Source organism: Rutidosis leptorrhynchoides, chromosome 4 (genome assembly GCF_046630445.1).
Source record: "Rutidosis leptorrhynchoides isolate AG116_Rl617_1_P2 chromosome 4, CSIRO_AGI_Rlap_v1, whole genome shotgun sequence".
NCBI classification, from domain to species: domain Eukaryota; kingdom Viridiplantae; phylum Streptophyta; class Magnoliopsida; order Asterales; family Asteraceae; genus Rutidosis; species Rutidosis leptorrhynchoides.
Genome location: NC_092336.1, coordinates 28,506,278 through 28,533,352, shown reverse-complemented (window position 1 = coordinate 28,533,352; position 27,075 = coordinate 28,506,278). Strand labels below are relative to the sequence as shown.

At 33.3% G+C, this 27,075-nt stretch overlaps 2 protein-coding genes across 2 annotated transcripts; both read right to left on the bottom strand.

Annotated features, from left to right (window-relative positions):
* Positions 1 to 15,365: 15,365 nt before the first annotated feature.
* Positions 15,366 to 18,239, bottom strand: LOC139840524 (fe(2+) transport protein 2-like; the record flags this gene model as incomplete). The annotated part of the gene is made up of 3 exons (XM_071830788.1): positions 15,366 to 15,673; positions 17,031 to 17,540; positions 17,847 to 18,239. Coding segments are annotated over 2 exons (612 nt in total), but the record flags the coding sequence as incomplete, so codon positions are not given.
* A 4,357-nt stretch (positions 18,240 to 22,596) lies between these two features.
* LOC139840000 (uncharacterized) lies at positions 22,597 to 26,598 on the bottom strand. The gene is made up of 12 exons (XM_071830220.1): positions 26,405 to 26,598; positions 26,208 to 26,315; positions 25,818 to 25,910; positions 25,585 to 25,701; positions 24,829 to 25,075; positions 24,609 to 24,733; positions 24,161 to 24,525; positions 23,977 to 24,076; positions 23,827 to 23,886; positions 23,647 to 23,730; positions 23,438 to 23,554; positions 22,597 to 23,361 (listed from the first exon to the last, which is right to left on the bottom strand). The coding sequence occupies exons 2-12, from the start codon at positions 26,268 to 26,270 to the stop codon at positions 23,056 to 23,058; spliced, it is 1,677 nt and encodes a 558-aa protein (XP_071686321.1). The 5' UTR covers positions 26,271 to 26,315; positions 26,405 to 26,598; the 3' UTR covers positions 22,597 to 23,055.
* Positions 26,599 to 27,075: the final 477 nt, after the last annotated feature.

Genomic DNA, 27,075 nt, shown 5'->3' with positions numbered 1-27,075 from the left:
TTCCGCAGGGAGCTAGCCAAGTTTAACACTATATTTTTATAGAACTATATTTGTATAAATATATATATAAGTAGTATTATTATTATTATAAAATGGGGGTTTTACCGTTTAATAACCGGTTTGTCGATTTTAAATAAAGCGTAAAGATAAATGACGATAATATAAATGATAGAATTTAAATTGCGATAAAGTAAATTGCAGTAATTAAAATGACAGTAAATAAAGGTACGATGAAATATGAAATAAAAGTATTATGCTTATTTAAACTTTCGTAATCATGATGTTTGACGTTTTGATTTTAATTAATTGTTACCCGGGTTAGTTGTCCTTTGTCCTGGTTTATTTGATACTTATCTGGTTTTTGTCTATACTAGTCCATCGGTCATAATTATAAAATGCTCGTCAAATTAACCTTATTCCCGAAGTCAAATATTCCAACTAATTAGGGATTCGAACTGTAACAAGGTTTTAATACTTTGTTAACAATTACACCAATTATCCTTGTATGTAATCCACCCTTGTTTTAATGAGATGTGAATATTAATTTATCCACTTGATCAGAATGAATAACCAATTACCCAACCCGAATAATTAATTAAATGATCGTAAAAGATGTCGTATAAACGTCACTAAATAGAACATACATAATCATTTTAATAATTATTAGATTAACTAATTTGAAGATAGGTTCGACAGGTTCCAATAAGTTGTCGCTCAATTAGACAATACCCCATATCTATTAATAGTCAATAGTCCAATGTCCACAAGTGTCGGTCTTTTGTCCAAACCTTAATTATGGTACAAAATCTAATAACCCAATCTTAATTTTTAGTCTAACATCACGATTACTTTGGCTCAAATAAGCATAATAATAACTTAGTTACGAGACATTAATTTAAAAAGGAAGAACATAGCTTACAGTGGTGATTAATTGCGTAGCGTTACACGGACAGAGTTCCGACTTAAAACCTGTAAAACATTCCTTACAATAACCCAATTATTATTAACTTAAAATTAAAATTAAAATTATAATATATATATATATATATATATATATATATATATATATATATATATATATATATATATATATATATATATATATATATATTACAGATGAAGAGAAGAGAAAAAGATTAGAAAAAGTGTGTTTTTACTCGCAGAAAACTGGCGAATTTATAGAATGTGGCCTGCTACAGTAACTCATGCAGTCGCATGAGTTTTTAGTGCAAATCTCAAGCACTCGCATGGGCTCATGCACTCGCATGGGTTTTACGCCTATTTCCCATGCGATCGCATGGCCGTTAGATCCAGCTCACATATTTTTTGTTTTCTTGCTTGTCGACATATTATTATATATATATAATATATATATAATCTATATTAATTATATATATTATATTATATTCTTGTGCATAGTTGACTTGTAATTTCAAACGAATATTACATAAAAATAGAACAATTGCAACTAAAAGCTTTACATATTGGAAGGATATTGTGCCTAAATATATGTTCATTTGGAGCACTATCAAATATCCCCACACTTGAGCGTTGCTTGTCCTCAAGCAATACAGAACTTGAAATTGAATTACACTTCACTCGAATCCCTTTTTTTATTCTCACACTTTATACATCAGTGATTTTGATACAACGGTATAAACAATGATAGTAACGATGTGGTTTACAGTCCCACATGACTTATAAAAATTTAGATCCTTAAGGAAATTGGATCTTTATGAAAACATTTGATCTTTTGAAAATTCATTCTAGCTTTTACCCTAGATAAGTTTTCCGGTATAGCCCTTCACCGGTGTTTGCAAAATGTTTTTATGGGTTGTGTGGGTTTCATATTTAAAATTTTAGCTCAAAACTTGCGGTTTTGTGTCACCCACTTGCTAATCTTGTATTAAGAACACAACATGTCCAGTATACTTGTTCTGTATATTACCTTTCGGTAAACTACCGTCCGGTTGTAAAGGAAAGCGTTGAACAAGCAACTGTTAAGGCAATGTCCCGTGACATGCTTTTGATTATGGTCTATATCGTGTCGGATGCAATTACTATCCTTTGTAGGAGCAATAGTAAAGATCACCCTATAGTTTTTCGGTCTGGCACAAGGTCCTGTCTTCGACCATGCTATGCAACCACCGTTCTTACGGTTGACACCCGATTTGGTTCAGGTGACCTAATGAATTGCAGGTGAATTCCTAAGATTTTACGTTCAATGGTAATGAACACATTGAAAATGGGTTTTCAGAAAATAAATCGGTTTTAATTTTGATCAAAATATTTTCTCGTTCAAGCTCGAGTTTAGATATCATTGAATTCCATGAGTTTGTAATTCTCAATCTTTAAATTCAATCTCAAGGATTGAGTAATATCAGTCTTAAAAGCTGATTTTTGATCTTTAAGGAGATTATCCTTTCTACGGGTCTGATTCATTAGTCTTATCAAGCTAATTTTCACGGCGCCCTCCCCATTTTATGAGACAGATCCTCTCATGGTTAGGATAAGTCTGACCACTTGGCGACCCTGTTTGATGCTGAGGTCCGTGGATTTCCTGCTGATTTTAGAGATGACTTTTCTAGATTTTTCGTCAACCTATAGCTGGTCTGGACGACAGCTTCCTGACCTAAATCAAGAAGCGCGTGTCTTTTTCTGAAGACTTTACTTCCTTTTAATGATGGAATTGATTCATCGTGTAGATCCATCTATTCTTTCAAAGGTATTACAATAAATCGGGTAAAACTGATTAGTTTAGTCCAAAGCAAAAGTATCTGCAATAATCTGTACCAAATATGTGATATGTGTTTTAAAGAACTGGTAAATTCTTCCCACACTTAGCTTTTATTTATTCCTTTCTTTGCCTTTTTATTCTCCTCTATTCCATTTTAAATGAATTCTAACATTTTGGGTTGTTTCTCCATTTATGTCCTCTCCGAGGTAACAATAATTTTAGTATTAACACATACTTTTATCATTCATAAATATGTATAAACATGATTTTGAATTCATTTAGTTGAAAATTTTTCAAATTTTCACAAAATTTGGCAATTAAACTAAGTGTAAACCCGAGAGAATTTATAACCCTTCCTCACACTTGAGATCATGCAATACCCTCATTTGCATGAAATCAGACTATAATTATAAATTCGTGAGGGTGATTAGTGTAGAAAAGTGATTAAAAATACCGAGTTTGCAAACATATTATTTTATATCACATTTGATATTTTGCGTCTTGTCGTCAAAATTAGTAGCTTTTGCTGAACTTTAATGTCAGTCTTTGAAAATGCGCTGTTTTACCCTGTTTTGTATATAAGATAAACTACAAACATATATATAATATATATAAAAATATTTGTTTTTATAAAACTTTTATTTATTAAAACAATTTAAATGAATAATTTTTTTTTAAAATTTTGTTTCCTTTTACTTTAGGTAGTTTCGGTATGTTTACCTAGTCCGTCCCTCAACAAAATTTAAAATTTGTCATTTTTAAAGCGATTGTTTTAAAAGCAAAGATTTTTTGGTTTTTTAATTTTTTTTTATTTTTTTTGTATACTTTAGATCAATAAAATTAAAAATAATGATAACAAAATTTTTCGCCCCGCCCTCGGGTAAAGCAATTTCGGTTCCATGACCTAGTCTTTAACTTACGATGAATTTTAGAAATCATTTTTTTAAACTTAATGAAATAAAGTAAATTTTGTTTTTTAAAATCACACAAAAATTAAATTGAAAAAGCGTATTAATTTCATACAAAACCTACAAAACAAAAATTCAGAATGGGGGGAGAAAACTAGTTCTTTAGTGTCTGCTAGTGGAAAAGACCAATCGAATTCCATTTTCGAAACTACACGAGAACAGAACAACTAACTCTAGACATCAATTTTTTTTCTTAAAACATTTGAATCTCCCCACACTTAGGTAACTGTGGTGTCGAAATTGTGGTTAACTTCATTGTCAATTTCTCTTGGACCATAATCAACTTGCATATCTGTGACTTCTGCTTTAAGCCATTGGTCGGATTCCTGTGTAATATCCACAAATTCAACTAGTTTCGCCTTTTCTTTAGGCGATAGATTGGATACTAACCGGTTACATAACTTAAAGTTTCCCTTGGTTCTAGCATCGCGAATCCGTTTAATAAGTTTCTTCATTGAACTATTAATAACGGTGTCATTTAATTTTGTATCAACAATGGGTTTCTTTGTTATCATGTCATCATTAGGTGTTACTTCATCTTCCTCACACTTAGGCGTTTTATTATTGTTAAGCACTACCGTTGAAGTTGGTAAAACAACATGGTTCTTACCAATCGTTTTTGTTGGTTCAACGGTTTTGGTTGGTGGAGATTTAGACTTTGGACTCATAAAGGTGATCGATTTTTCATCATCACTAAGTGTCATTCTACCCTCTCTTACATCAAATAACGCCCCGGTGGATGTTAAGAATGGTCGACCTAAAATTAGAGGAATGTTTGGGTCCTCTTCTATGTCAATGACAATAAATTCGACTAGAAAGGTTAAATTACCTACTTGAACGGGTAGATTGTCAGCAATTCCAACTGGGTGCCTAATGGTTTGATCAAAGAGTCGAACACTCATTTTTGTTGGACTTAGCTCACCTACTCCTAATCTCTTATATAATGAAAGATGCATAACACTTATACTTGCACACATCAAAGAGTCAATGACAAAATACTTGATGTGTGAAGCGGAGGTGTATACGAAATAGTTATATTTTTACTACGAAATACTATTATTATTTATTATGAAATACGGCGAAATTACACAAGTTTTATTTATTTATTTATGGAGTGGATATACCTAAACCTTGCTACAACACTATAGGCAGTGTACCTAATCGTAGAGTAGTGTAGTTTTTAGTAAGTCCGGTTCGTTCCGCAAGGAGCTATCCAAGTTTAACACTATATTTTTATAGAACTATATTTGTATAATATATATATATATATATATATATATATATATATATATATATATATATATATATATATATATATATATATATAAGTAGTATTATTATTATTATAAAAGGGGGGTTTTACCGTTTAATGACCGGTTTGTCGATTTTAAATAAAGCGTAAAGATAAATGACGATAATATAAATGATAGAATTTAAATTGCGATAAAGTAAATTGCAGTAATTAAAATGACAGTAAATAAAGGTACGATGAAATATGAAATAAAAGTATTATGCTTATTTAAACTTTCGTAATCATGATTTTGACGTTTTGATTTTAATTAATTGTTACCCGGGTTAATTGTCCTTTGTCCTGGTTTATTTGATACCTATCTGGTTTTTGTCCATAATAGTCCATCGGTCATAATTATAAAATGCTCGTCAAATTAACCTTATTCCCGAAGTCAAATATTCCAACTAATTAGGGATTCGAACTGTAACAAGGTTTTAATACTTTGTTAACAATTACACCAATTATCCTTGTATGTAATCCACCCCTGTTTTAATGAGATATGAATATTAATTTATCCACTTGATCAGAATGAATAACCAATTACCCAACCCGAATAATTAATTAAATGATCGTAAAAGATGTCGTATAAACGTCACTAAATAGAACATACATAATCATTTTAATAATTATTAGATTAACTAATTTGAAGATAGGTTCGACAGGTTCCAATAAGTTGTCGCTCAATTAGACAATACCCCATATCTATTAATAGTCAATAGTCCAATGTCCACAAGTGTCGGTCTTTTGTCCAAACCTTAATTATGGTACAAAATCTAATAACCCAATCTTAATTTTTAGTCTAACATCACGATTACTTTGGCTCAAATAAGCATAATAATAACTTAGTTACGAGACATTAATTTAAAAAGGAAGAACATAGCTTACAGTGGTGATTAATTTCGTAGCGTTACACGGACAGAGTTCCGACTTAAAACCCGTAAAACATTCCTTACAATAACCCAATTATTATTAACTTAAAATTAAAATTAAAATTAAAATTATATATATATATATATATATATATATATATATATATATATATATATATATATATATATATATATATATATATATATATATATATATATATTATAGATGAAGAGAAGAGAAAAAGATTAGAAAAAGTGTGTTTTTACTCGCAGAAAACTGGCGAATTTATAGAATGTGGCCTGCTACAGTAACTCATGCGGTCGCATGAGTTTTTAGTGCAAATCTCACGCACTCGCATGGGCTCATGCACTCGCATGGGTTTTATGCCTATTTCCCATGCGATCGCATGGCCGTCAGATCCAGCTCACATATTTTTTGTTTTCTTGCTTGTCGACATATTATTATATATATAATACATATATATAATTTATATTAATTATATATATATTATATTATATTCTTGTGCATAGTTGACTTGTAATTTTCGCTCCGTTGTCTCGTACATTTAAGCCCGGTTTATGTCTCGGTTCCGGTTTCTCAAACGTCCTTACGTACAATTTAATATCTTGTATTTTGCATTTTACGGCTTGTACTCTTATCATTTTTGGACGTTTCTCATCAATAAATTGAACCACTTGAATTATATCTTGTACATTTGAGCTTTTTTGTCATTTGCCTCTTCAAATCGTCGTTTTCTTCTTTTGTCTTCGCACTTATTTATTTAAACGAATATTACATAAAAATAGAACAATTGCAACTAAAAGCTTTACATATTGGAAGGATATTGTGCCTAAATATATGTTCATTTGGAGCACTATCAGAATATTTGGCGGTTTTGAGTGATCAAATTCGCGGTAAGGACTTTGGTCATTCGGGTACTAGGAGTTATCGTGTGTTATCTTGTGTGAATGTTGCGTCAGTCCGGGTAAAGTACTTTGCGTGACCATGTGAAAATGGTAAGGTACGCATTTGTAATAGTGATTGATCACCATTATTACGAAAGTGTATCTTGACACCAAGCATGACATGACAAGTAACGAACGGAGGAAATGTGGCATGGTTGGGGTAGAACGGGACGAATTACGAATCTTTTATTGGTTCATAGAATATAGTGGTCTCGAGTGATGTACTTGTTGTCACATAGAGTTCGTTGCGAGTCGGGAAGTGTTACGGTGGATTCGTTTAGTTAAGTGAGTGAGCCAACTCACGAGTTTGGTGCATGCTTAGTCACACTAAGTAGTGGGTGCATTTTGAGATTGTCATTCGTTGTAGTTACTCATCGTAACTAGGATGACCGATTTGTGAGAGTGTGTGTGACGAAGACTTAAATTCCGAAATGGAATACGACAAGTCTAATGATTGTAGGTTGGGGTTACACTCGGTAGAGTGTGTGATTAGAGAATCGTGTCATGATTCTAGTTGTGAGCCGCCTTCGAATTGGCGAATTGGGGAGTCTTGGGGTCATTAAAATCATGGGAGTGGGACCCGTATGACGATGATTGCGTTAGTATGTTAGCGTGTTATGGATTATAGGGTAACATTCCTAACGGAATATCCCTTGTTGTAGTAGTCGTGCCGATGTGCGAAAGGGTGTAAGACTTGGTGTTTCCAAGCATCTCTTTAGTGTTAGATGAAAGGGTTCATGAGGCTATATCGTTTTGGCCTTGTGGAAATTGTGGCTAGCGTGTGATCGCTAGGAACTTTCGAGAAGACAATAAACCGTAAGATTTTTCGGGTAGGTATGACTTCGGGTCATTATTGTGGAGAAATGGGTGACATCGGGTGTATGAAACCCAAAGATCGAGTTTCTAAATTTCGGTCGATTCTGGTGGGAGTCAGCATGACACTGCGTCAGGTGCCTCTTTATACCTGCTAGTGTAATGTCAAACTTCGGTAGTGGTGTGATTACTTTGTGCTTAGGGTTCCCGTGAGATACCCTTGGAAGCAGCGGAGATTACAATAGTGATCGATGGGTGATAGTAATTCGGTGGTTGCGAAAGTTGAAGTTAGAGAGCATTGCGGTAAATACTTCCTATTAAGTGACGGATGAGCGAATCTGGTTGCTCTTGTGATAGACGGGTGAAGATGACCGGCGATCCGGTTACGGACTTAATGTTCGGTTAAGACCGAAGGTTATGATGAAATGTTGATATTGCGGTCTACGCAATTATTGTGTCGGATTGGTCACTCTTCTCCATGAGAGTGAGCAATTATTGGTAAAGGTTCGTTGAGTGGAAGGTTGGGTGATCTCGATTGAGATGCACGACTGATTTATCGGAGTGACGTATGCTTAGGCATAGAGACGTATGTGCGACTTTGGTGGAGTTCGCTTTGCGAACGATTAAGGCAGTCGATTGTGATTTGTGGTATGAAGGTGCGAAGTCGTCGCGTGTACGACATCTCTGTTAATTTTGTATGACGGCTCTGAGAGCCTAAAGTGAATTTGCAGTGATTCGGTGTTTATGATTAGTGATGAGAATGATCATGTGTGTTGTGAAATGGTAATTCCGCGGGGTGTTATCATCTTGGCGGTAAGAATGTGAAGATGAATCCTAAGTGGGGGAGTTTTTACTGCCGCTCGAGGAATATCCGGTGGTGTATTGTATACTGAAGTCTCCGAGTGTACCATGCTAGACCTCAATAGGGATTCATAGACCCTAACGAGGAAGAGTGACGGGTTGTTGATGTTGACTCGAGATCGTGCGTTACGATTGTGAGTTACAATTTCGGAATGTTATGTGTAGAGTTGTGATGATGGGATCGAATGAAGTGTAATTCTTTTTAAGCAAGGTGGTCGTGTAGTACCAGAGTGCGGTATGAGACCAAATGTAAAGCTTCAGATCTCGAAGTGAGAGAATGAAGTTGTCATTGCGGTGCTCTCATAATGAAAATCTGGGTTGCTATGAAACCCGGATGGTACTATTGAGTAGGTACATGTTAGTATTGTGGTGTTTGCTGTATTTTCCCTGTCGGGAAACGTGATCGTGAGGATCTTCAGTGGATTATTCCACTTTGTGGATGGTTGTGAGGCGGGGAGCGCCGGTTCTGATTGTCTCACGTCGAGACACGCGATTGTTGTTTGTTTGCGAGAGTGCGTTCCCTAGTGATGCGACCCGTTGGTTGCATGGAAATGTCAAGGCCATCCTTAATGGACGGTCTAGGTAGGAGGGTTCACCCGACGTCGGTGAATATTTTATGGGTCGTGTGTCGTGTGGCGAAATTGTAGTGATGATGATTTGCTGTTGATGGGATTCTAGTATATGAATAGTCTCCGTGCTAGTACTAGAAAGCCTTCTTATGGGGTTGTGTTGTAGAGTTAAAGGAGAAACCCTGTGTTGAGTGTTGATGATTTGTTTAGCACGTGGTGTTTTATCGTCCTCCTAGATTAATCCAGAGACTGGTGATCGCGTGCGGATCGATTGATGGGAAGGTTTGTCCCCCTAGTGTGATTAGTTGGCGATACCGAGATTCCTTCGTTGAAGGAATGACCCGGTGGTGCAGACTGGGGAAGTTGATTCTTGATTAAGAGAACCTTCTTGAATTACTGGTTTACGAGTTGTTGAAGTACGGAGTTTAACGCGGAATAAATCCTTCTCTATTTGGATTAATGCAAGACTTGGTTCACGGCGTAGTGGACTTAGTAGACCGCGTCGAGTGTTATAGTTGTGAATGTAGCTTGTTGCGAGTTGTAACCGGGAGAATTTGAAGGAATATAATGGTGTATTCCGTATTTTTCCTAAATGGGCATTTGGATGTTGGGTGTACGAGATACCGTTTGTTGCGGTAATGCACGCTAATGGTTATTAGCATATGGTGAGACATTCGATGGTTAATGGAAATCGTTGTGGGTATCGAGTTTAGATGTGTGTCGGAGAACCATAACGTGTAGGTTCGGATTGGTTAAGTGACTAGGATCACGAGGGCGTGATCCAATTTAAGTGGGGGAGAGTTGTAACATCCCGTTTTTCATCATACATGTCCGAGGTACATAATTTATCTTTAGAATGTTCATACTTGGTTGTATAATTGTATAAAGATGATTGTACGATGCGTGTATGAAGGGTACCAAACATGTACGTGTTGTTTGTTCGAATGTCGAAGAAAACTGGACGTTGTTTGAGTTACAAGGTGTGTACGTACGTTTTCGACCCCAAATAAAGTTTGAGTTGATGTTTCAAAACCTTATCATTAGAAAGGAAATCTTATTACGTTTCCAACGATATTTGATTCATCGAAAACGGAGTTACGGTCAAAAAGTTATGGCCAAAACAAGTTGTTGAAGTTCGGATGAAATAGGCCATTGTCACGGCGCGACCAGAATGGCCACGGCACGACAAATGCCTATTTTGAGGGCCAGAAAGCTTAAAAAAGTGATCTAAAATCACTCATTGGGCCACGGCGCGGAGGGTTTGCTCCGCCGCGCGACAATAGGCACGATCTGGTGCTGTTCAGCCTTTTAATGAGTTAAATGAAGGGCAAAGTTGGTATTTCACATGTGGACGGGTTTTTGGCCATAAAACTGATTCCAATCTTATTCAAACCTCATTTTCTTCATTCCCTTTCCCTCCCACTCACACACCAAACCCTAGAGAGAGTAAAGGGTTTAGAGAGAGAAAGCTCGAATCGGGGAAGAAGAGAGTGTTTTGGGTCGGGTCACAAGCGTTAAAGTTGTTCTCCTCGTTCACGGCTACGTTGTGGTAGTGATGGTAAGTTCTAACTCCGAAATTCATCTTTATGATTTGATATTCAAGTTAGGGTTTTGAGCTTTTTAGTTGTAAAACCCATTTAGATGATGAAGTGGGTTTATGGAAACTAGTTATTTTTTATACATGGCGGGTTTTGGGTTGATTGACGTTTTGGCCACGATTAGGCTTTGGTTTTGGGTGTAATCACTTAGTTTAGTAATTTTGAAAGTGTTGGAACCCTTTTGGGTGTATTTGGGTTGACTAATTTTAAATTGGGTCAAAATTAGGGTTTATGTGTCAAATTGGGTAAGTTAAGGGGTTAACACTTGTGATTTGATTTGATTGGTGTATTAGGGCCATTTTCACTTGTTTTAGTGATTAATGGTTAGTTTAGGCATTTTTATGACTTTGGTCAAAATGGGAAAATTGAATTCGGTCAAACTTGATGATGACACTAGTTTTGGTCAAACGGATGTTAAACACTTTTGTTAAGTGTTAAATGGCGTTTTTGAATGAAAGTAATCGCGGGAAGTGTTTTTGGGTTAAAATGACATTTTAACAAAAGTCAAACGTGGTCAAAAGCAATAAGGGTCAATATTGCACGTGTTGGGGTTTTTGGTGTAATTGGCGTTTGAAATGATTACTACCTAAGTAGTAATTTAGTGTTAAGACCTAAGTTTGATCTAATTGGTGTAAAGTATGATTTGGATTAAATTGTACTTTGTTGTGTTGGTCGAAATTACCACCCGTAGTGGTAATTGGTGACGTCCACTTTAGGTGTCTAAATGGGCGGATTGTGGAGGTAGGTATAAACCCTTAGTTAAGGGTGTTGGCGTCGAATTCTCTTGTAGAGAATGTATGTTGATTATGTGTATACCTATATGTGTATTATAGGTAAAGGTTTGCTCGGTTGCGTGTGGTGGAGATTTCGCGCATGGTTTGTAATGCTCGAGTTCACGAGGTGAGTGGAATAATTATATGCGTAGGTATATAATGTATTTATTTGTTGTAGCGTGAGATGTGTAGTGTCGATGTGCTAAGACACCACATTTCACGTGACGAGTGAAGTGTCGATGTGCTAAGACACCACTCAAAGTAAAGTAACGGATGAAGTGTCGACGTGTTAAGACGCCATCCGGGGTGAAGTATCGACGTGTTAAGATGCCACCCCAAGTAAGACGAAGAGTGAAGTGTCGACGTGTTAAGACACCACTCGGAGTGAAGTATCGACGTGTTAAGATGCCACTCCAAGGACTATCACGGGTGAAGTGTTGACGTGTTAAGACGCCACCCGGGGTGAAGCATCGACGTGTTAAGATGCCACCCGTGGGATTAGAGTACGACGTATTAAGTACTCTAATGGTTGTTATGAACACCGATGGGAAATTTGAGTACCATCCCTTGTACGATTGGTTAACCATGGTTATGTGTTGTAGTGTAGCATAATATATTGTTCGGTTATATATGCTATTGTTTGTGCTAGCTTGTGGTAATGGAGATTTAGCGTTATACTTTGCGATGGTATGATATTTGAATTGCTAGCATGTATGCGGTATTTGTGTAAGTGTTTGCAATTAAGTAGATTATATATGTGCGTGTATAATTATTGCATTCACTAAGCGTTATCTTACCCCTCTCGTTGTTTACCTTTTTACAGGTATCGTGATTGTAATGCTAGCTAGTCGTTAGACTAGATGTGTAGGAGTGCTTGGGCTCGATGGGGTAGCTTTCGGAGATTTGGACTCGGATTGGGGATTTGGTAGTCCCCGGGATTATGCTCTTGGTATCGGGTTGGGTTATTGAGTATTAACCCATACTTTGTGTGTTTGGGTCATTATTACAAATGTTTTTGTAATGTTTTATTTGTGTACCAAGGGTTGTTATAAATTATTAAATGTAAAGTTGAGATATTATGTTTTCGGTTAAAACAGAGTTGAAAATGTTATGTATTACTAACGGGATATTGGGACCTAACAAAAAAAAAAAAAAAAAAAATGTACTCCGTTTTTGGTTTAACGGATTGGGATTGTTTCAGTTCTTCCCGTACCATGCACACCCCTAACTACAAACCATTGACCATCGAACCTAATTTTAAGCAAATGAACTATTCTTTTATATGATAATCTACCAAATCGACCACTTCGATTATTGTTTTTAATTTATCTTTTTTATAAATAACGATCGTATTAATAAACGACCTTTCAGTGGAACAGTAGCTTCAACGGTAAACAGTAGTCCTCAAAATACGACTTTCAGGTTCGCAAGATCAAATAGGAGCAAATACGACTTGCAGTAATAGTACTACATGTTCTTGCTTAACCAAATACTAAAATTTTGTTATAGCATAACTATTTTCTTCATTCTTTTGTATCAACTACCAACTGCTCATTTTGAATCGTGTTTTCTTCATTCAAAAAAATGTGTAACAATATTGAAGAAATCTTGGCACATTAATATCGATAACCATTTATTCCTAAGATTAAGCAAATTCCTTAAATCAGTTGTTAACAAAATCTCACAGAAAACAGTAAGTACATTAGTTAAAAAATTACAATAAAAAAGCAGATTTACCAATAACTATACAAATATTTCAATAAAAGAATATCAATTTGAAATGCAATAAAACTTCTAATCAGTGACGATTCTTGTTTTTTTTTATCGATATGCAACAAAGATTACAAAATTAATTAATTGAATAATAGTCGAAATAAACCTGGAAATTTTGTAAGGCTCTAAATCGTAGCATACATCGTGAATTTTGGCTGATTAGGGTTACAGATATTCAAGGGGATGCGATATTGTTTGTGAAAAAAGAACGGGTAGATTTGTTTTGTTTAATATTTTATTAAATAATTAATTTAATTTATATTCATTACACCTAACGTTTTTTAGTCAATTAATTTAATTGTTATTAGCATAACCACTTAGAATTTGACATGTGTAAATTACACATGTCATTAGCAGCTGCTAATTCGGGTCTAATGACACATAGCCTAATTTAAACTCTCTTTTATATTAGTATACTAGATTTTAAGAGCCCGTGCGTTGCACGGTAGCTCTAAACGCACGGTAGCTCTAAAAAATAGTTTGTGTTTGTTAAAATGTGTAAAGCATTGATCGATGTTGATAGCAATTTATGACGAAACACAAAAAGAAAGGCAGAATTGAGGAAAGACATACAATCTGGTAGCATACTCTGCAGGTTCATCAACGTTGTCGTATAAACAAATAGAAACTATTAATATTTTGCATCGAATTAAGAGCAGCATAACAAATTAGTGATTACCGATCTACATACATGCATATTTTTAACAGCCCGATGGCTTCATAAGAAATGAGCAAAGCTGCAACAACCCTAACCAAAAAGCAAAACAACTACAACTTGGTAGTTACTGATACATCTGCATAAGGTATCATGAAATTCGCTCGAAAAGGATTCAAAAATAGGCAGGTATGTAGATCAGAAACTACACTTCTATAAAACTCTACAATTTCTTTACCAAAGCAACTTAGTAGGCCATTATGAATTTGACATTTTATAGGCTTTGAATGACTTTCAACTCAATTAACATGGTACCTTTTATGTCTTGTATTTTAATGTAACCCATTGGATCTTTTTTAAAAATAACCGAAATCAACCAAGCTATAGGTAAATGGGACGTAATTACCACCATTTTAATTATGTTTCATACACCAAGTGTATTGTAAACGTACATTCAAAGTATTAAGAAAGAAAAACATATCAACTGCTCAGTCAAATAATGGTGGGCTCCTTAAAGCCAAATTAATAAATCTTCTACGCCAATTTATAGTATGTGTGTCATGTAACAGACGCCCGTTGAGTGTCCAAACATATTGTTAAGTGGCACCTGAAGAACAAAGATAAGAAGACTCGTATGCATAAGTTATAAACATTTATCATATAAGAAGAGTTGAAAAATTGTCAACATATTCCAACTAAACATTTTGATACGTTATCCACCCTGCTCAATTCCATGACCTCTAATTTACACAAGATTGACGATCAAGTGTACCTTATAAAAAAGAGTGATACTGAAAACCTTATGGATAAATCTCCGTTAGCTTTAAAGTCCAGTTGACACTATTACCTGAAACAATAATGAGTTCTGAAATAGTGAAATCAATAATGAGTTCTGAAAACCATTATAGTGGAATGGTTAAGACCCTGGCCTTTCATAGTGGAGGTCAAAGGTTCGATTCCAGGCACCCACAGTTATCCACTCATGGCCACGGAGGTTCGCCTGCAATGACTACGGGCTGCTCGCGTAGCGAGTAGTCGCCCTGGGATTAGTCAAGTTGACCGTTTGGATACCCAGGTTAAAAAAAAAAATTAATGAGTTCTGAAATAGTGAAATAGTAACTTATGGCTACTAATTGAAGTATATAAAATTTTGAAACAGTTATCAAAATATCAATGGAGAATTCAACGAAGCTCATAACTTTTAAAATTCAAGAGTTAGTTTGACTTCTGAACTTATTTTTAAGAATGAGTAATTCTTTTAGTTCTCTACATAAAAATCTCATAAATGAACAAATTAAAAGATGGTAGGAAGAGATATATGTTGTGGGGTGTAAGCAAGATATGATTTCTTAAACAAATTAAAGACCTAAACAAATAAAGACCGGTCTCAACAATGACCTACTTTGCCCTGTAGTTCCTACAAAACCAAGCACATAATATTAATACTGTTTCATTTGCATTCCAAAGTGACCAAAGTCAAATTTTCCCTTATGATATTTATCCATTGAAAGTGAAATCGAATACATACAGTACGACCTTTCAAAGTTGGATACATATAATATTACAATGTGTAAAGTTCCAAAAACCTTTAAATTATATAACATAATTCATTGAAATAAAACATAACTGTTCATGGCTTTACCCCTTCCATGCATTCCTATCGGCAAGTCCAATGAGTTGCTTTACTCAAAAAAAAAAAAGTCCAATGAGTTGGTAATCAGTTCGATGTTTCTCGGCTACAATTCTTATGATAGGATCAACTGCCTCAAGATCCTTCGTTCGCTTGCCAAATAAATCTAACTACTCCAGTGAGTATGGAGGAAAATCAAATTATATTTATGTCCTAAATGGAACATAAGAAGATAGTGAAATGAAGTGGGCATATTATATCAAGGTGTCCATTTTGACACATTGGGTATATAAATGAATTTTACCCTGATGGGCTTCTTTCTCACCCTAAGTTATCCATAGTTTGGGCCTCTTATTTTGACATCCTCATATTTCATAACCTTTATATATGATGAACATATATGTTAGCTTAGAAATTACCTATTGTCTCTATATATGTAACTTTGATGCTTAAGATCATAAACCTGAAACGAAACTATAAATCATTAACAAGAAGAATACCAGGCTTTGGTCTAAGTGGTAACATTTCAACTTACAGTTAATCTTATTGTCTATGAACAATGCCAGATTATACCTTTTCCTGCGTTCAAATCAACAAACTTATTGATAACCCAGTTTTCACTTGCATACCATATCAGGATATCGCTACCTACAAAAAGAGAATTAATTGATTAACTCATCATCATTAACTGAACTACTAATATTCTTAAGTAGCTCAAAAATGCTTCAACTTCACATACACCCAACATCTCAAATTCAATATGATAATAAAAAGGAAAAATATAAAGCTGGATTCCTAAAAATATATTTAAGTTCAACACTAAATGCATATTGCAGGATCATTCTATCCCCGCGAGTTTTCACTCAATTCATGATCAGTAACAATATATACTTAATCCCTTCTAAGCACTGAGACATGGCACTTATTGAACATTAATAACTTAATAGCTTATATAAGAAGTCTTTCAGGCCAACATACTTTATTGCAAAAGTTACCCTTTGTCTCATTATCCATTTCACACAACCCACCCATATTGCCACAACCTAAGACAGAGTAAACGGTAAGAAATGCACTAAAACTGTAAGCAGAACTTGTTCGAGACTTATTATGCTATGACTAAAGAATCAAATTAGAAACACTATAAGTAGATTGTTTCCTACATCGAATGAGTAATTTGGTAACATATGTTCCAGTGTATGTGTCCGTGGTTCTAAAGTGGAAATAACTGATTTGCTAAAGATTATGTGGACCTTTGAAATTATATAAGTTGCACATAACCCTTCACAATTGAATTCGAAAACTATAAATATTTATGATGTGCACTAAAAGACGATACGCCATAGCCTCAAGCCCTCAAAGACCAGGTTTCACATGGAATAAAATTGAATTAACCAACCTTTGAGATGTAAATGAATCAATGACTAACTTAACATTTACACATCCCCTAAAAAAAAAAAAAAAAAAAGGAAAGTAACAAAAAGTTTAAGAACACCTGAAAGGAATTATACCCAAATAGCCATCACTTACATGCCTCCAGCTCCTAAATTTACAGCAACATATGCAAATGCTTGAAGTTTCATGTCATCTTTCAGCTTTTTCCCCATAAAATCTAATGCCAATAGATCCACCAGTGCCATGTAATTAAACAGCCCTGCTGAAACTGTGTTTAGCACTCCAACTACTATCAATGCCGTTGGACTATTTTCACGGTACACATTTGATAACCCGATCCCAACTGCTATCCCGAAGGGTGTTGTCACTGAAAAGAAAAATACCAGTGCTACTTTCATCTTCATTTCATAGTTCGTCTTTAATCATTTAAGTAAATGTATCAGAACTCATAATTTTAACTTCATTAAAAAATAAAATATTTGAAGGAAAAATAATCTGAAGAATGCAACCGCTGAGGCCCATACCCTCAAAAAATTGATGAAAATATACTGCAGCCACAAGAGGTTTTATGGTGCATAGATTATTCGATGCACCCATCGATAGCCCAATCACAATCGAATGAACAACTATCCGAAGCTCTAATACCTGCAACATAATATAAAAAAAAAGTCACATTTAAAAAATTCAAGAAAGTCACATTCAAGAATTGATATTTAAGCGTAAGAACAAGTTAGCCTAAGAATTGATCTAATTCCTCATGCTCATTCAACAATATATGATAAGTAATATTCAAAAGTAACCATTTACAAAAATCATTAGATAATTTACATATACATACAGCCATACAGGACACTTATAGATAAATATACGGAGTCACATTTTAGCCATAAATAAATATAAAATTAAATACTAAATATTAAAATTATAAGTACACTTAATTTAATTAGGTACCTGAGCAACCACACGGTAGCATCTCAACTGTGACGCTGTGTCCTCTGGCCCAGACGAACCATCACCATGGCAATGACCCGAAATTTTCAATTTTTGATCGGGTTTACAGCATTTCTTGTACCCACTCATCGCATACGAATCAATCATTAGTGTCAATACAACGGATAACATGACGATAAACGTTGTTAATGGGAACTTACTACATGATTTTTCAGGCAAATATTTGGATGTCAAACATTCAAATGAATCCAGTAATACATGCATGTATCCCGTTGCAAGAATCACAGCTGAAGCAATCGCTTTAACCAACACAAATAGCTTAGTATCAGGTTGTAAAGCGGGTACAGATCTTGAAAGTAAAGGAAGAGTGACTGTAAAGCAGGTTGTAACCCATCATAATTTATTCGCAGTAGCAAAACTGAAGATGAACAAAAACTGTATGAGTGACACCCATCATTAACTATAATCTTTATGTTGATTATGCAATTTAGACGAATTAAAAAAATGAGTTTCAATACCAATATAACATTTGATAATAAATTGATCCATTATAACAGTTGACTTTAAGAAACCTTCCAGAACATAGCACTAATCTTCCAAGAACATAGCAGTTATGACCCATATTGTACCAGTAGCAACATAGCACTTATGACCCATATTGTATAAGCAGCAACCTATATTGTACCTGTAGCAACCTATGCCCACAATAATCTTCTAGAACCCAAACCACACACTACAACAAATTTATCAATTGTTCACGCATATTTTTACACACTTGTAAAAAAGTGTGAGCTTTTTATCAAATTCCTCACACTTATAAATATGTATAAGTTTGTTACATTTATAAATGTTGAATGTTATTTAAATTTCACACTTAAAATTGTTGAAAAAGTTTGTTCACACTTGTTAGTGTGTACAAACACAAATTTAATCACATTTAAATATGTGAGTAAAATTTGTTACACCTCATTTCTTCACACAAGGGGGAGCGTGAACAAATCTAGTGCGACAAAATCAACTTAACACTCTTAAGTGTGGTTATATTTATAATTTTACACACAAATTAGTGTGCACTTTTTTCCCTACACTTTTATGTGTGAAACTATAATGATATTCTACACTTATAAGTGTAATACATTTACACACATTTACAAGTGTGAGGAATTTAACAAAAAAGTACACACTTCTTAAAAGTGTGTACATTTATGCGTGGTTAAATAGCAAATTTGTTGTAGTGACATAAATATTGATTTATAGCACCACTCTAAAGCATAAACATTGACATTCTGATTTATAGCACGACTCTAAAGCATAAAGATGAAGCAATTGCATATTTTGAGTACAATTCTCACTTAGTAGGATTCTCACTTACTATCTAACATATAATACGAGCAACAAACCCATCAAATGTAGTATATATGTACATAGAAAGCAAAGTACATTGGTGCAAACATAATTATTGCCCCATTTTAGATAATACGAATTGGGCAACTATTGATCCATTTTAGATGTATGCATTAGGTAACTACGGACTCATTTGACCCGTTCTCATTTAATCCCAAAAAATAAAAAATCAAGTCAAGTTTAGCAAAGGGGGATATTACTTCAAAATCTGTTAGTCAAATGTTCGAGCACGATTGCATCCTCAACTTCACATGACTTAGATGGTAAACTCCAACCTGAAAAACGTCCATAACATAACCTTTTTGAATATTTCTTAAATAACAAAGAAAGCATATAAAGATGCATAACAAAACATAAAAAAACAGGACCATTTATATTATTAGCTCGTTAGGTCTCACCAAAACTCTCAATCTTTTCCTGCCCATGAAGCCAGACGATAAATTGAACATGAAACATAATGCCTGAAGATGAAATAGTGATAAAGTTGTTTAAATCAAAATTGAATGAAAAACATTACTAATCATTCCGATCTTGAAGATGAAATAATCGTATACAAAATAAAATATAGAAAATCACCAAATACAAAATTAAGAAAATATTAGTTAAATAACAATTGTAATGCTTACAAAGATTTAAAATATCCATCTGAATTTAGTAAAGTAGCGGAACCCTAATGATGTAAAATCGCAGATGTAGATGAAGGCGGTTGTGTTTTGTATGATGAAGATGAAGTTGTGTTTTGTATGATGAAGATGATTATGAATAGTTTGTTTATGAATGAATCTGAAACCCTAATTGTTAGCAGACATCCTAATTGTTAAGTAATTAGCAAAGTGGCGGAACCCTAAATTGTGTGGGTTTGTATATTGTATTTGTTAAAACTTAAAAGACGCCTAATTAGAGATTGTAACAGAGACGCGTGTTTTTTTAGTAATTAACTTAATAAATCTTGATTAACTGTGAAATTTACAAGTGGAAAATAAAGCCTTAAAAAATGGATAGCGTGACACGTCAGCAGAGACCTTCACGCTTTGTAAGAGGTAGAGAAGATAGATAGATAGATAGATAGATAGATATAGATTGTACCGTATAAAGTATTGCTTACGTCTCGATTTTTTTTAATATATCAGTATATATATATTTAATATATTTATATGTAATAATTTATATATTACTTCGTATTATTTAATAATTTACATGTATGCATTATGTATATACTGACACAAGGGTGTGGCTGACGAACAATGGCGAAGGATATAAAGGACAGGGGTGGGCTCCAGCCTCCCCAAAAACTTTTGTACCAAGTAGCAATTAAGTTTTTTTTAGGGACTATATAAGACAAATTTAAAATCTCGCCCCCCCCCCCCCCCCCCCCCCCCCCCCCCCCCAAAAATCCCCAACCCAAAAAAAATCAGTTAACGAGGCATTCAGTTAAGTTATTGATTATCGTGAAAATCACTTGTAAATTGTCTACAGATTCTTCTCCTCTATTCTTAAATTAATGATTAATGATATGTAGTATAATTTATTTAAATTTATCGCATCTTTACTCGTGTTATAGTATTATTATTTATTATAAATTTAATTACAGTATTATATTACTAAATTTATTGTCATCTTATTAGCCATTTGCTCGTCTATTATTATTAGCCATTTGCTCATTCAATTTGCTCAATCACAATGATTGTTTATTATTATTACTAGGTTTTGAGCCCGTGCGTTGTACGGCTGCTCAAAAATAGTTGCAAATTAGTTATATATAGATAGATATAGATATAGACTTTATACTCTATAAGGAGCTACAACAATTAAAGACTATGTAATACTATCAAAACATTAGAGTTCATAAGAAGTGTCATATATAGTATTTTTTTTTCTTTAGTTCTCTTATTTTATTGATTTGGGTTCCGTATAGAAGTAAAAGACACGAACTTTAACTTACACTGGAAAATCAACAATAATTCCTTAAAATATCTATTGGATGAGTGAGCATATGATTTAGTACGTTCGGTTAAAAATAAATATAGAGGCATATAGACTATAGCCAAAAATACGAAAACACAACAAAAGGGATTTAAATTAATAATATAAATAAACATATATGGTTTGAAACACTTGGATCTTCTCCCTGAATCTCCTATGATACACTTCTACTCAGGAAAAAGTCCATTGCTTTTCCTTTCACACTTCACTGTTTTTTGTTAACGATGGTCATAAAAACTATTAATGACAAAAAATTTATCCTTTGATCGATTGATATAACATCGTGAAATTGGAAAGGGAATAGAGATAGAGATGAGGTTTGTTAAAAAAGGACCGGGGAGTTTTGTTTTGTTTATTTATTTTTTTTTTTGTTAAATCAATGTATTTATTAATTTATATTGACATCCAAGTTGTTGTTATTTAATAAATTTCTTTAATTAGTTTTAATCATAACCATTGAAGTTTTGACAGCTGTAAATTACACATGTCATGTTGTGCTAGTAATTCGGATATAATGACAATTAGGATAAAACAAACTTTCTTTTATATAATATAATATATAGATATAGATATAGATATAGATTATTAATAATTATTATTATATTATTATTATAAAATAATAATTATTATTATTATTAGATATTATTATTTTTGAACTTTAGGTATATTTATTGATATATAAGAGATCACATGTTTTGCAAAAAACATTTCGTCACCCCAATGTCAATCATTAAGCTTCGCCACTGCTGACGAATATGCCGAATGAAGTAACTTCAAGTCTAAAATCCCAAAAGGGGCCCGAGAATAACACATTAACACTGAATCTCATTGTTCGCATTCAATTCAATATACTAGTTTTTTATGCCTAGCTTCTTCATTAGAAGATTTTTAACCGTGAATCGTGTTGATGTTTGACGTGGAGTTAGTGAATGCACTTTTTGACTTTCTAAGTGTGACGTGACAAATGTCACAGTATGACCCTGTTTAGTGGGGAGTGTCAAAAAGAATCCACCAGTTTTGTTTTTTATTCATTTTCCGACTTAAATTAAATAAGTAAAAAAATTTAATAAAATGAGGACATTATTCGTTGAATCAGCAGAGGCGTCTTTGGACATAGGCAAGATAGGCAACCGCTTAGGGCCCAAAAAGTTTGAAGGGCCCAAAATTATATATATATATATATATATATATATATATATATATATATATATATATATCAAAATATTCTATTTAGTTTAATAAAAAATTGTCAATTAAAGTTGTAATATTGTTATTTTAAATAGTTAAATGCATTGTAAGTAGATACAAATTGATAAATTTAAGTATTATCTTTTTATATGTATTAAAAAATTAAACGTGTGTGAAGGCTCATTTTTGTTTTCGCCTAGGGCCTTCGAATTGTTAAGACGGCCCTGTCAATCAGGGTGTGCCACGTGCCCCTGACGCCAGCCATCTCCTTAGTCAATCAAGTGACTTACGTCGACAATCCATTACCGGTGATGCCGCGGTAGCAGTGTTAACTGGAGTCACCGTTGCCACATCACGGTCACAATGTTCCGGAGACAACTGGATACAAATGGTCTTACAAAATCTCTAAACTTCACAACCCTCGACTTGTTTCTATAACAGATATCTAGCTTTAACGACATCTCAGAAACTAAAACTTTTTATAACAAATTAATCAACATAATGAATGATACTTACATTGGTGGTGCATGGATTTATATAAATATCTACTTCCATTTGTGTTATATAACAAACTGTGTACAAATCTATACCTCAAGAATATATATCTCTAATAAGATGAATGCAAAAACTATTTTTATTTGTGCAAAAGATACCTGAATTTAAACTCGTAAGGTATTACCCGAAGACAATTTGAAAACGGAACGCTTTTATTCCTTTCGAGACACATCATTGCTTGTTTTCCGACTTCATTTGGTAATTGAAGGCATACCCAATCCATCAACGAGTCAATATCTTTGGCGAAATCGAGCATATACCAATCCAATAATTTAGGAATCGCCACCATCTTCTTTGTGCTTGAAATCCCAATTGCAGCTTGTAAATAATCTTTTTTCGCTAATTCAAGTTCATTTTCAACTTGAGACCCCGTGTAGATTCTTACCTTCATTTTTAAGATCAAAGTTTTTGTTAGGTTCATAATAATCTTTTTTTTTTTTTTTTAGAAAAAAAAAACTTACAGCAGGGGAGGACCAGCTTCCACAGGAGAGTGCAAATGTTACTAATGGTTCTGATAATTCCAGCCCAAACACACTTCTTGCGGTTATCTCATCATTTTTTACACCTTTGGCGAAAGTCTGATAATATTTCAAGAAATCGATTGTACAAAATTAAATGTTATCTGATACAGAATTGGACCACGACAAGTAATCGAATTAAATCAACTTACATATTTAGAATGATAAGGGAGTCTCAGTATAAAATGTTCGATGCTGATTGCGTTTAAATAATGTCCTCCAACATTTATAGTTGCCTGTCAAGTAAGGAAGACATTATATAAATTATATATTATAGTTAAAATTTGTGCATATGGTTTTTTATAAATTTTAATTATGTGACAATATATTACCTTTTGCATTAGTTGAACCACCATCTCAGGACTTTCTGGGATTCCATGTTCAAGAGATGCCTGATATATAATTGCATCTTCCAAATATGTTAGTATATTTTTTCTCCAAATTTTTAGCTCAATATTAAATATTTAACGCATAACGCTTACATTCATCATGCACGAATTATAGATATTGATCCAAAAAGCGAGCTTTTGTTGATGGGTGAGACTAGTTAAGTCGACTGATACAAGCTTCCCAAGCAGGAGTCTAAAAAATCAAGAGTACCATTAGAAGTTGATCATAATGTTAGAAAAATATGTAAATAAAATGTGATCATTATTTGCTACTTACTTCAATCTTTGTATCAAAAATATAGAATTTGTCGTGCCGTTTTTGTTGATGGAGGTGGCTTCAATAGCGTATAAATATTTATACGGGCCAATTTCTCTTTTCTCGAAATCAAAACAGATGTCATAAGGATCCTTGAATTCTGTTTCTTCCATTGTGTCAACTGAAGTCAATGAAGGCAGCCTTTCTGTTATGCTTTTACTTCTTGTCGAACTCATTCGCAGGAAAATGTTTAACAAACATTTTAAAATACTTTCAGAAATCTTGTTTGGATCATCATCTACTGATGATGATGCTAATAGTCCTTTTTCTTGCATCAAATTGTTTCTTCCCTCTACATTTGTACCATCCATTACTTTACCTTCAAACTGAACCAAAAATTGTTATAACTGATACCAGTTTATTAAATTAAATATAAACAAGTCTATTCAAATAGTTAAAAATTCTAAACCTGTAATTTTCTAGGTTCTAAACGCTTCGCTGCTGACTTAGAATCAGCAGGTGATCTCTTAGGCGTTTGAGATTTTGGATCCGTCGAGTGTATCCTGTTCTTAATAGCCTTTGATGATTGGTGCTCTTTTCCCACCAACATTATTAAAAATAATAAATTAAAAATCAGTTTATTATTTATTCACTAAAACTATTTATTTTCAAGAAATAGTAAATTATACCTGAAATGCTATGTGAAATTTTTATAGCAGGTGTGGATGGATTTGTCTCAATTTGAGGTGACAACTTAGGAGCCTTATTTTTACAATCTATTGAATCTTGAAAATCAAGTGAATTTTCAAGATTTCTTTTTGAGGATGAAATGTAGACAGCTTCTTGATATAGGCCTTGCCTAAAATAAACCACTTGTTCTTCAAGCCTAACAACCTCTTCTTCTAAAACTGCAACTTCTGCTAGAAGCTCCAATGTCTACCAATGCCCATGATAAGTTTATGAGAATGTTAAGTGGAGTTGAAGACGTAGGAAATAGAAATTAAATTCGTCATTTGTACACATAATGTTGGTATAGCAACGAAAAAATTACATTGTTGTATGAAAATACTCCGTAATAGGAAGAATGCTAGATATAGCTCTTAATATTACGTTTAAGCGTATTAGTTTCGTGTTTTTATTGTTCGTGTTTGGTTTGCTATCCTTGCAAACCACTCTATCTTATGTAATTGAGCTTGCTCATATCTCATTGTAACATTTTATATCTATATATATTACTTGCCTTTAAAAAAAAAAAAAAAAGTTAACATGAATAAATTTTGATACCAAATTTAAAAAAAGGTCAGTATTGAAAAAGAATATTTATGAATTACAATTAATTCAACTGAGTTTATAAACTTAATTATAGTAAACTTAAACGTAGCTTTAAGTGTTACATTTTGCATTCTCTAAATGGTAACTGTAATTATTGAGATAAAAATACTTACCGTAGGAGGTAAATAAGGCGGTAACCGTGGTAACGCTCCCAATGGCCTTGTAAATGCTCTTTCTAAAGCTCTATGAACATTTTCTTCATGTCTAAGTCTCTTTTTTAGCTTCTCAACCTGAAATAATTGTGACAAAAAACAAGACCAACACACAAGAAATTAATAATTGAAAATTTTATTGGATACCAACTATTACTAAATCAAATAAAAAGTCAATGATGACAGAAATGTACATCTTGTTGCAATGCTATTTTTCTCTCTCTAATTGAACCTCTTCTGCTTGTGCTTGTTTTCATAGTCTCCATTTGCATTTGCATGTTATCAACCTTTTTTTATAAATATAAATAAATACAGAGATAAATAAAATAAAGTAATAAGTAAAGAACATTACAGTCACCTTCAACAAGAAAAGAATCAGGATGCACTAAAACACTTCATGTGGATAAGATTTAAAGTAAACAACTTTTTTCAATTATGTGATAAATACTTCACAAAAACTTATAATCACTTTTACTCATCATAATTGAAGACAAAAACCCCATCTGGGAATTAAGTTACATATTTCTAAACTGTAGCTAATCATGTGCAATAAAAGTATGATACAAATAACTTAAATTAATTACCTTTGGATCTTTAAATGAAGTTGTTTTCATGGACCTTAAATTTGTCTTTACTCTAGTATTCATCTTTATACACAAAATTCTTCACAACAACTTAAACATTAATTAACACTGCAAAATCACAGAGCCCAAATCAAAGTTTGATCAAAAGACAGAGTAACAATAAATGATAACTAAAAAAAATAACAGCAAAATCAGACCTTTAAAGGAATGGGTCATTCTTCATCATCATTTTTATCTGCCAAATGAATTCTGTTCTTTTAACAAACATTAATTACAACCAATTGCCAAAAGTGATACTAAATGTTTGAAAAAAGGCTGAAAGTTAAAATCTTCAAGAGCAGAGTGTTGGTCTTGATAAGTGGGAATCACATATACATACAAGAAAGTTGAAAAAAAGAATACCCAATTGAGGAAGAAGTGATACAACAAGTATGGAATTTTTATATATGAGTGAATGTGAGAGAGAAATTGAAGGAGGTTTAAACAATTGTATGTTTCTTTGTGGGTGATTTTTAATACAGTTGTAGTTATAAGTTTTATTTTATAAATTAATTAAATTAATAACAGTAATTTATTATTATTATTATTATTATTATTATTATTATTATTATTATTATTATTATTATTATTATTATAATAATAATAATAATAAACTTAAAAGTTTTAAAACTTACAAAAAATTAGTGGGAAGCCTAGAGACAATCTGGGCCCCACACCTCTAGCAATAGCAAAACCTATCCTAGTAAAAATATGAGCAGCAGCACCGGCACCAATATCTTGCGCCATCGAACTCTTCTGAACCCGCTTTAGCAAAGAAACAGCCTCCTTCTCTAATTCCCCAAGGGAAGAAAATGAGAAAGGAATGAAA

Bases quoted from the DNA above. Each gene is read 5' to 3' on its own strand.
- LOC139840000 (XM_071830220.1), bottom strand. From the start codon at position 26,270: ATGAATACTAGAGTAAAGACAAATTTAAGGTCCATGAAAACAACTTCA. The intron at 25,076-25,584 runs GTAAGTATTTTT...GGGCATTGGTAG, and splicing joins CGCCTTATTTACCTCCTACG to ACATTGGAGCTTCTAGCAGA. The intron at 24,077-24,160 runs GTAAGTAGCAAA...TTGATTTTTTAG, and splicing joins TTTTTGATACAAAGATTGAA to ACTCCTGCTTGGGAAGCTTG.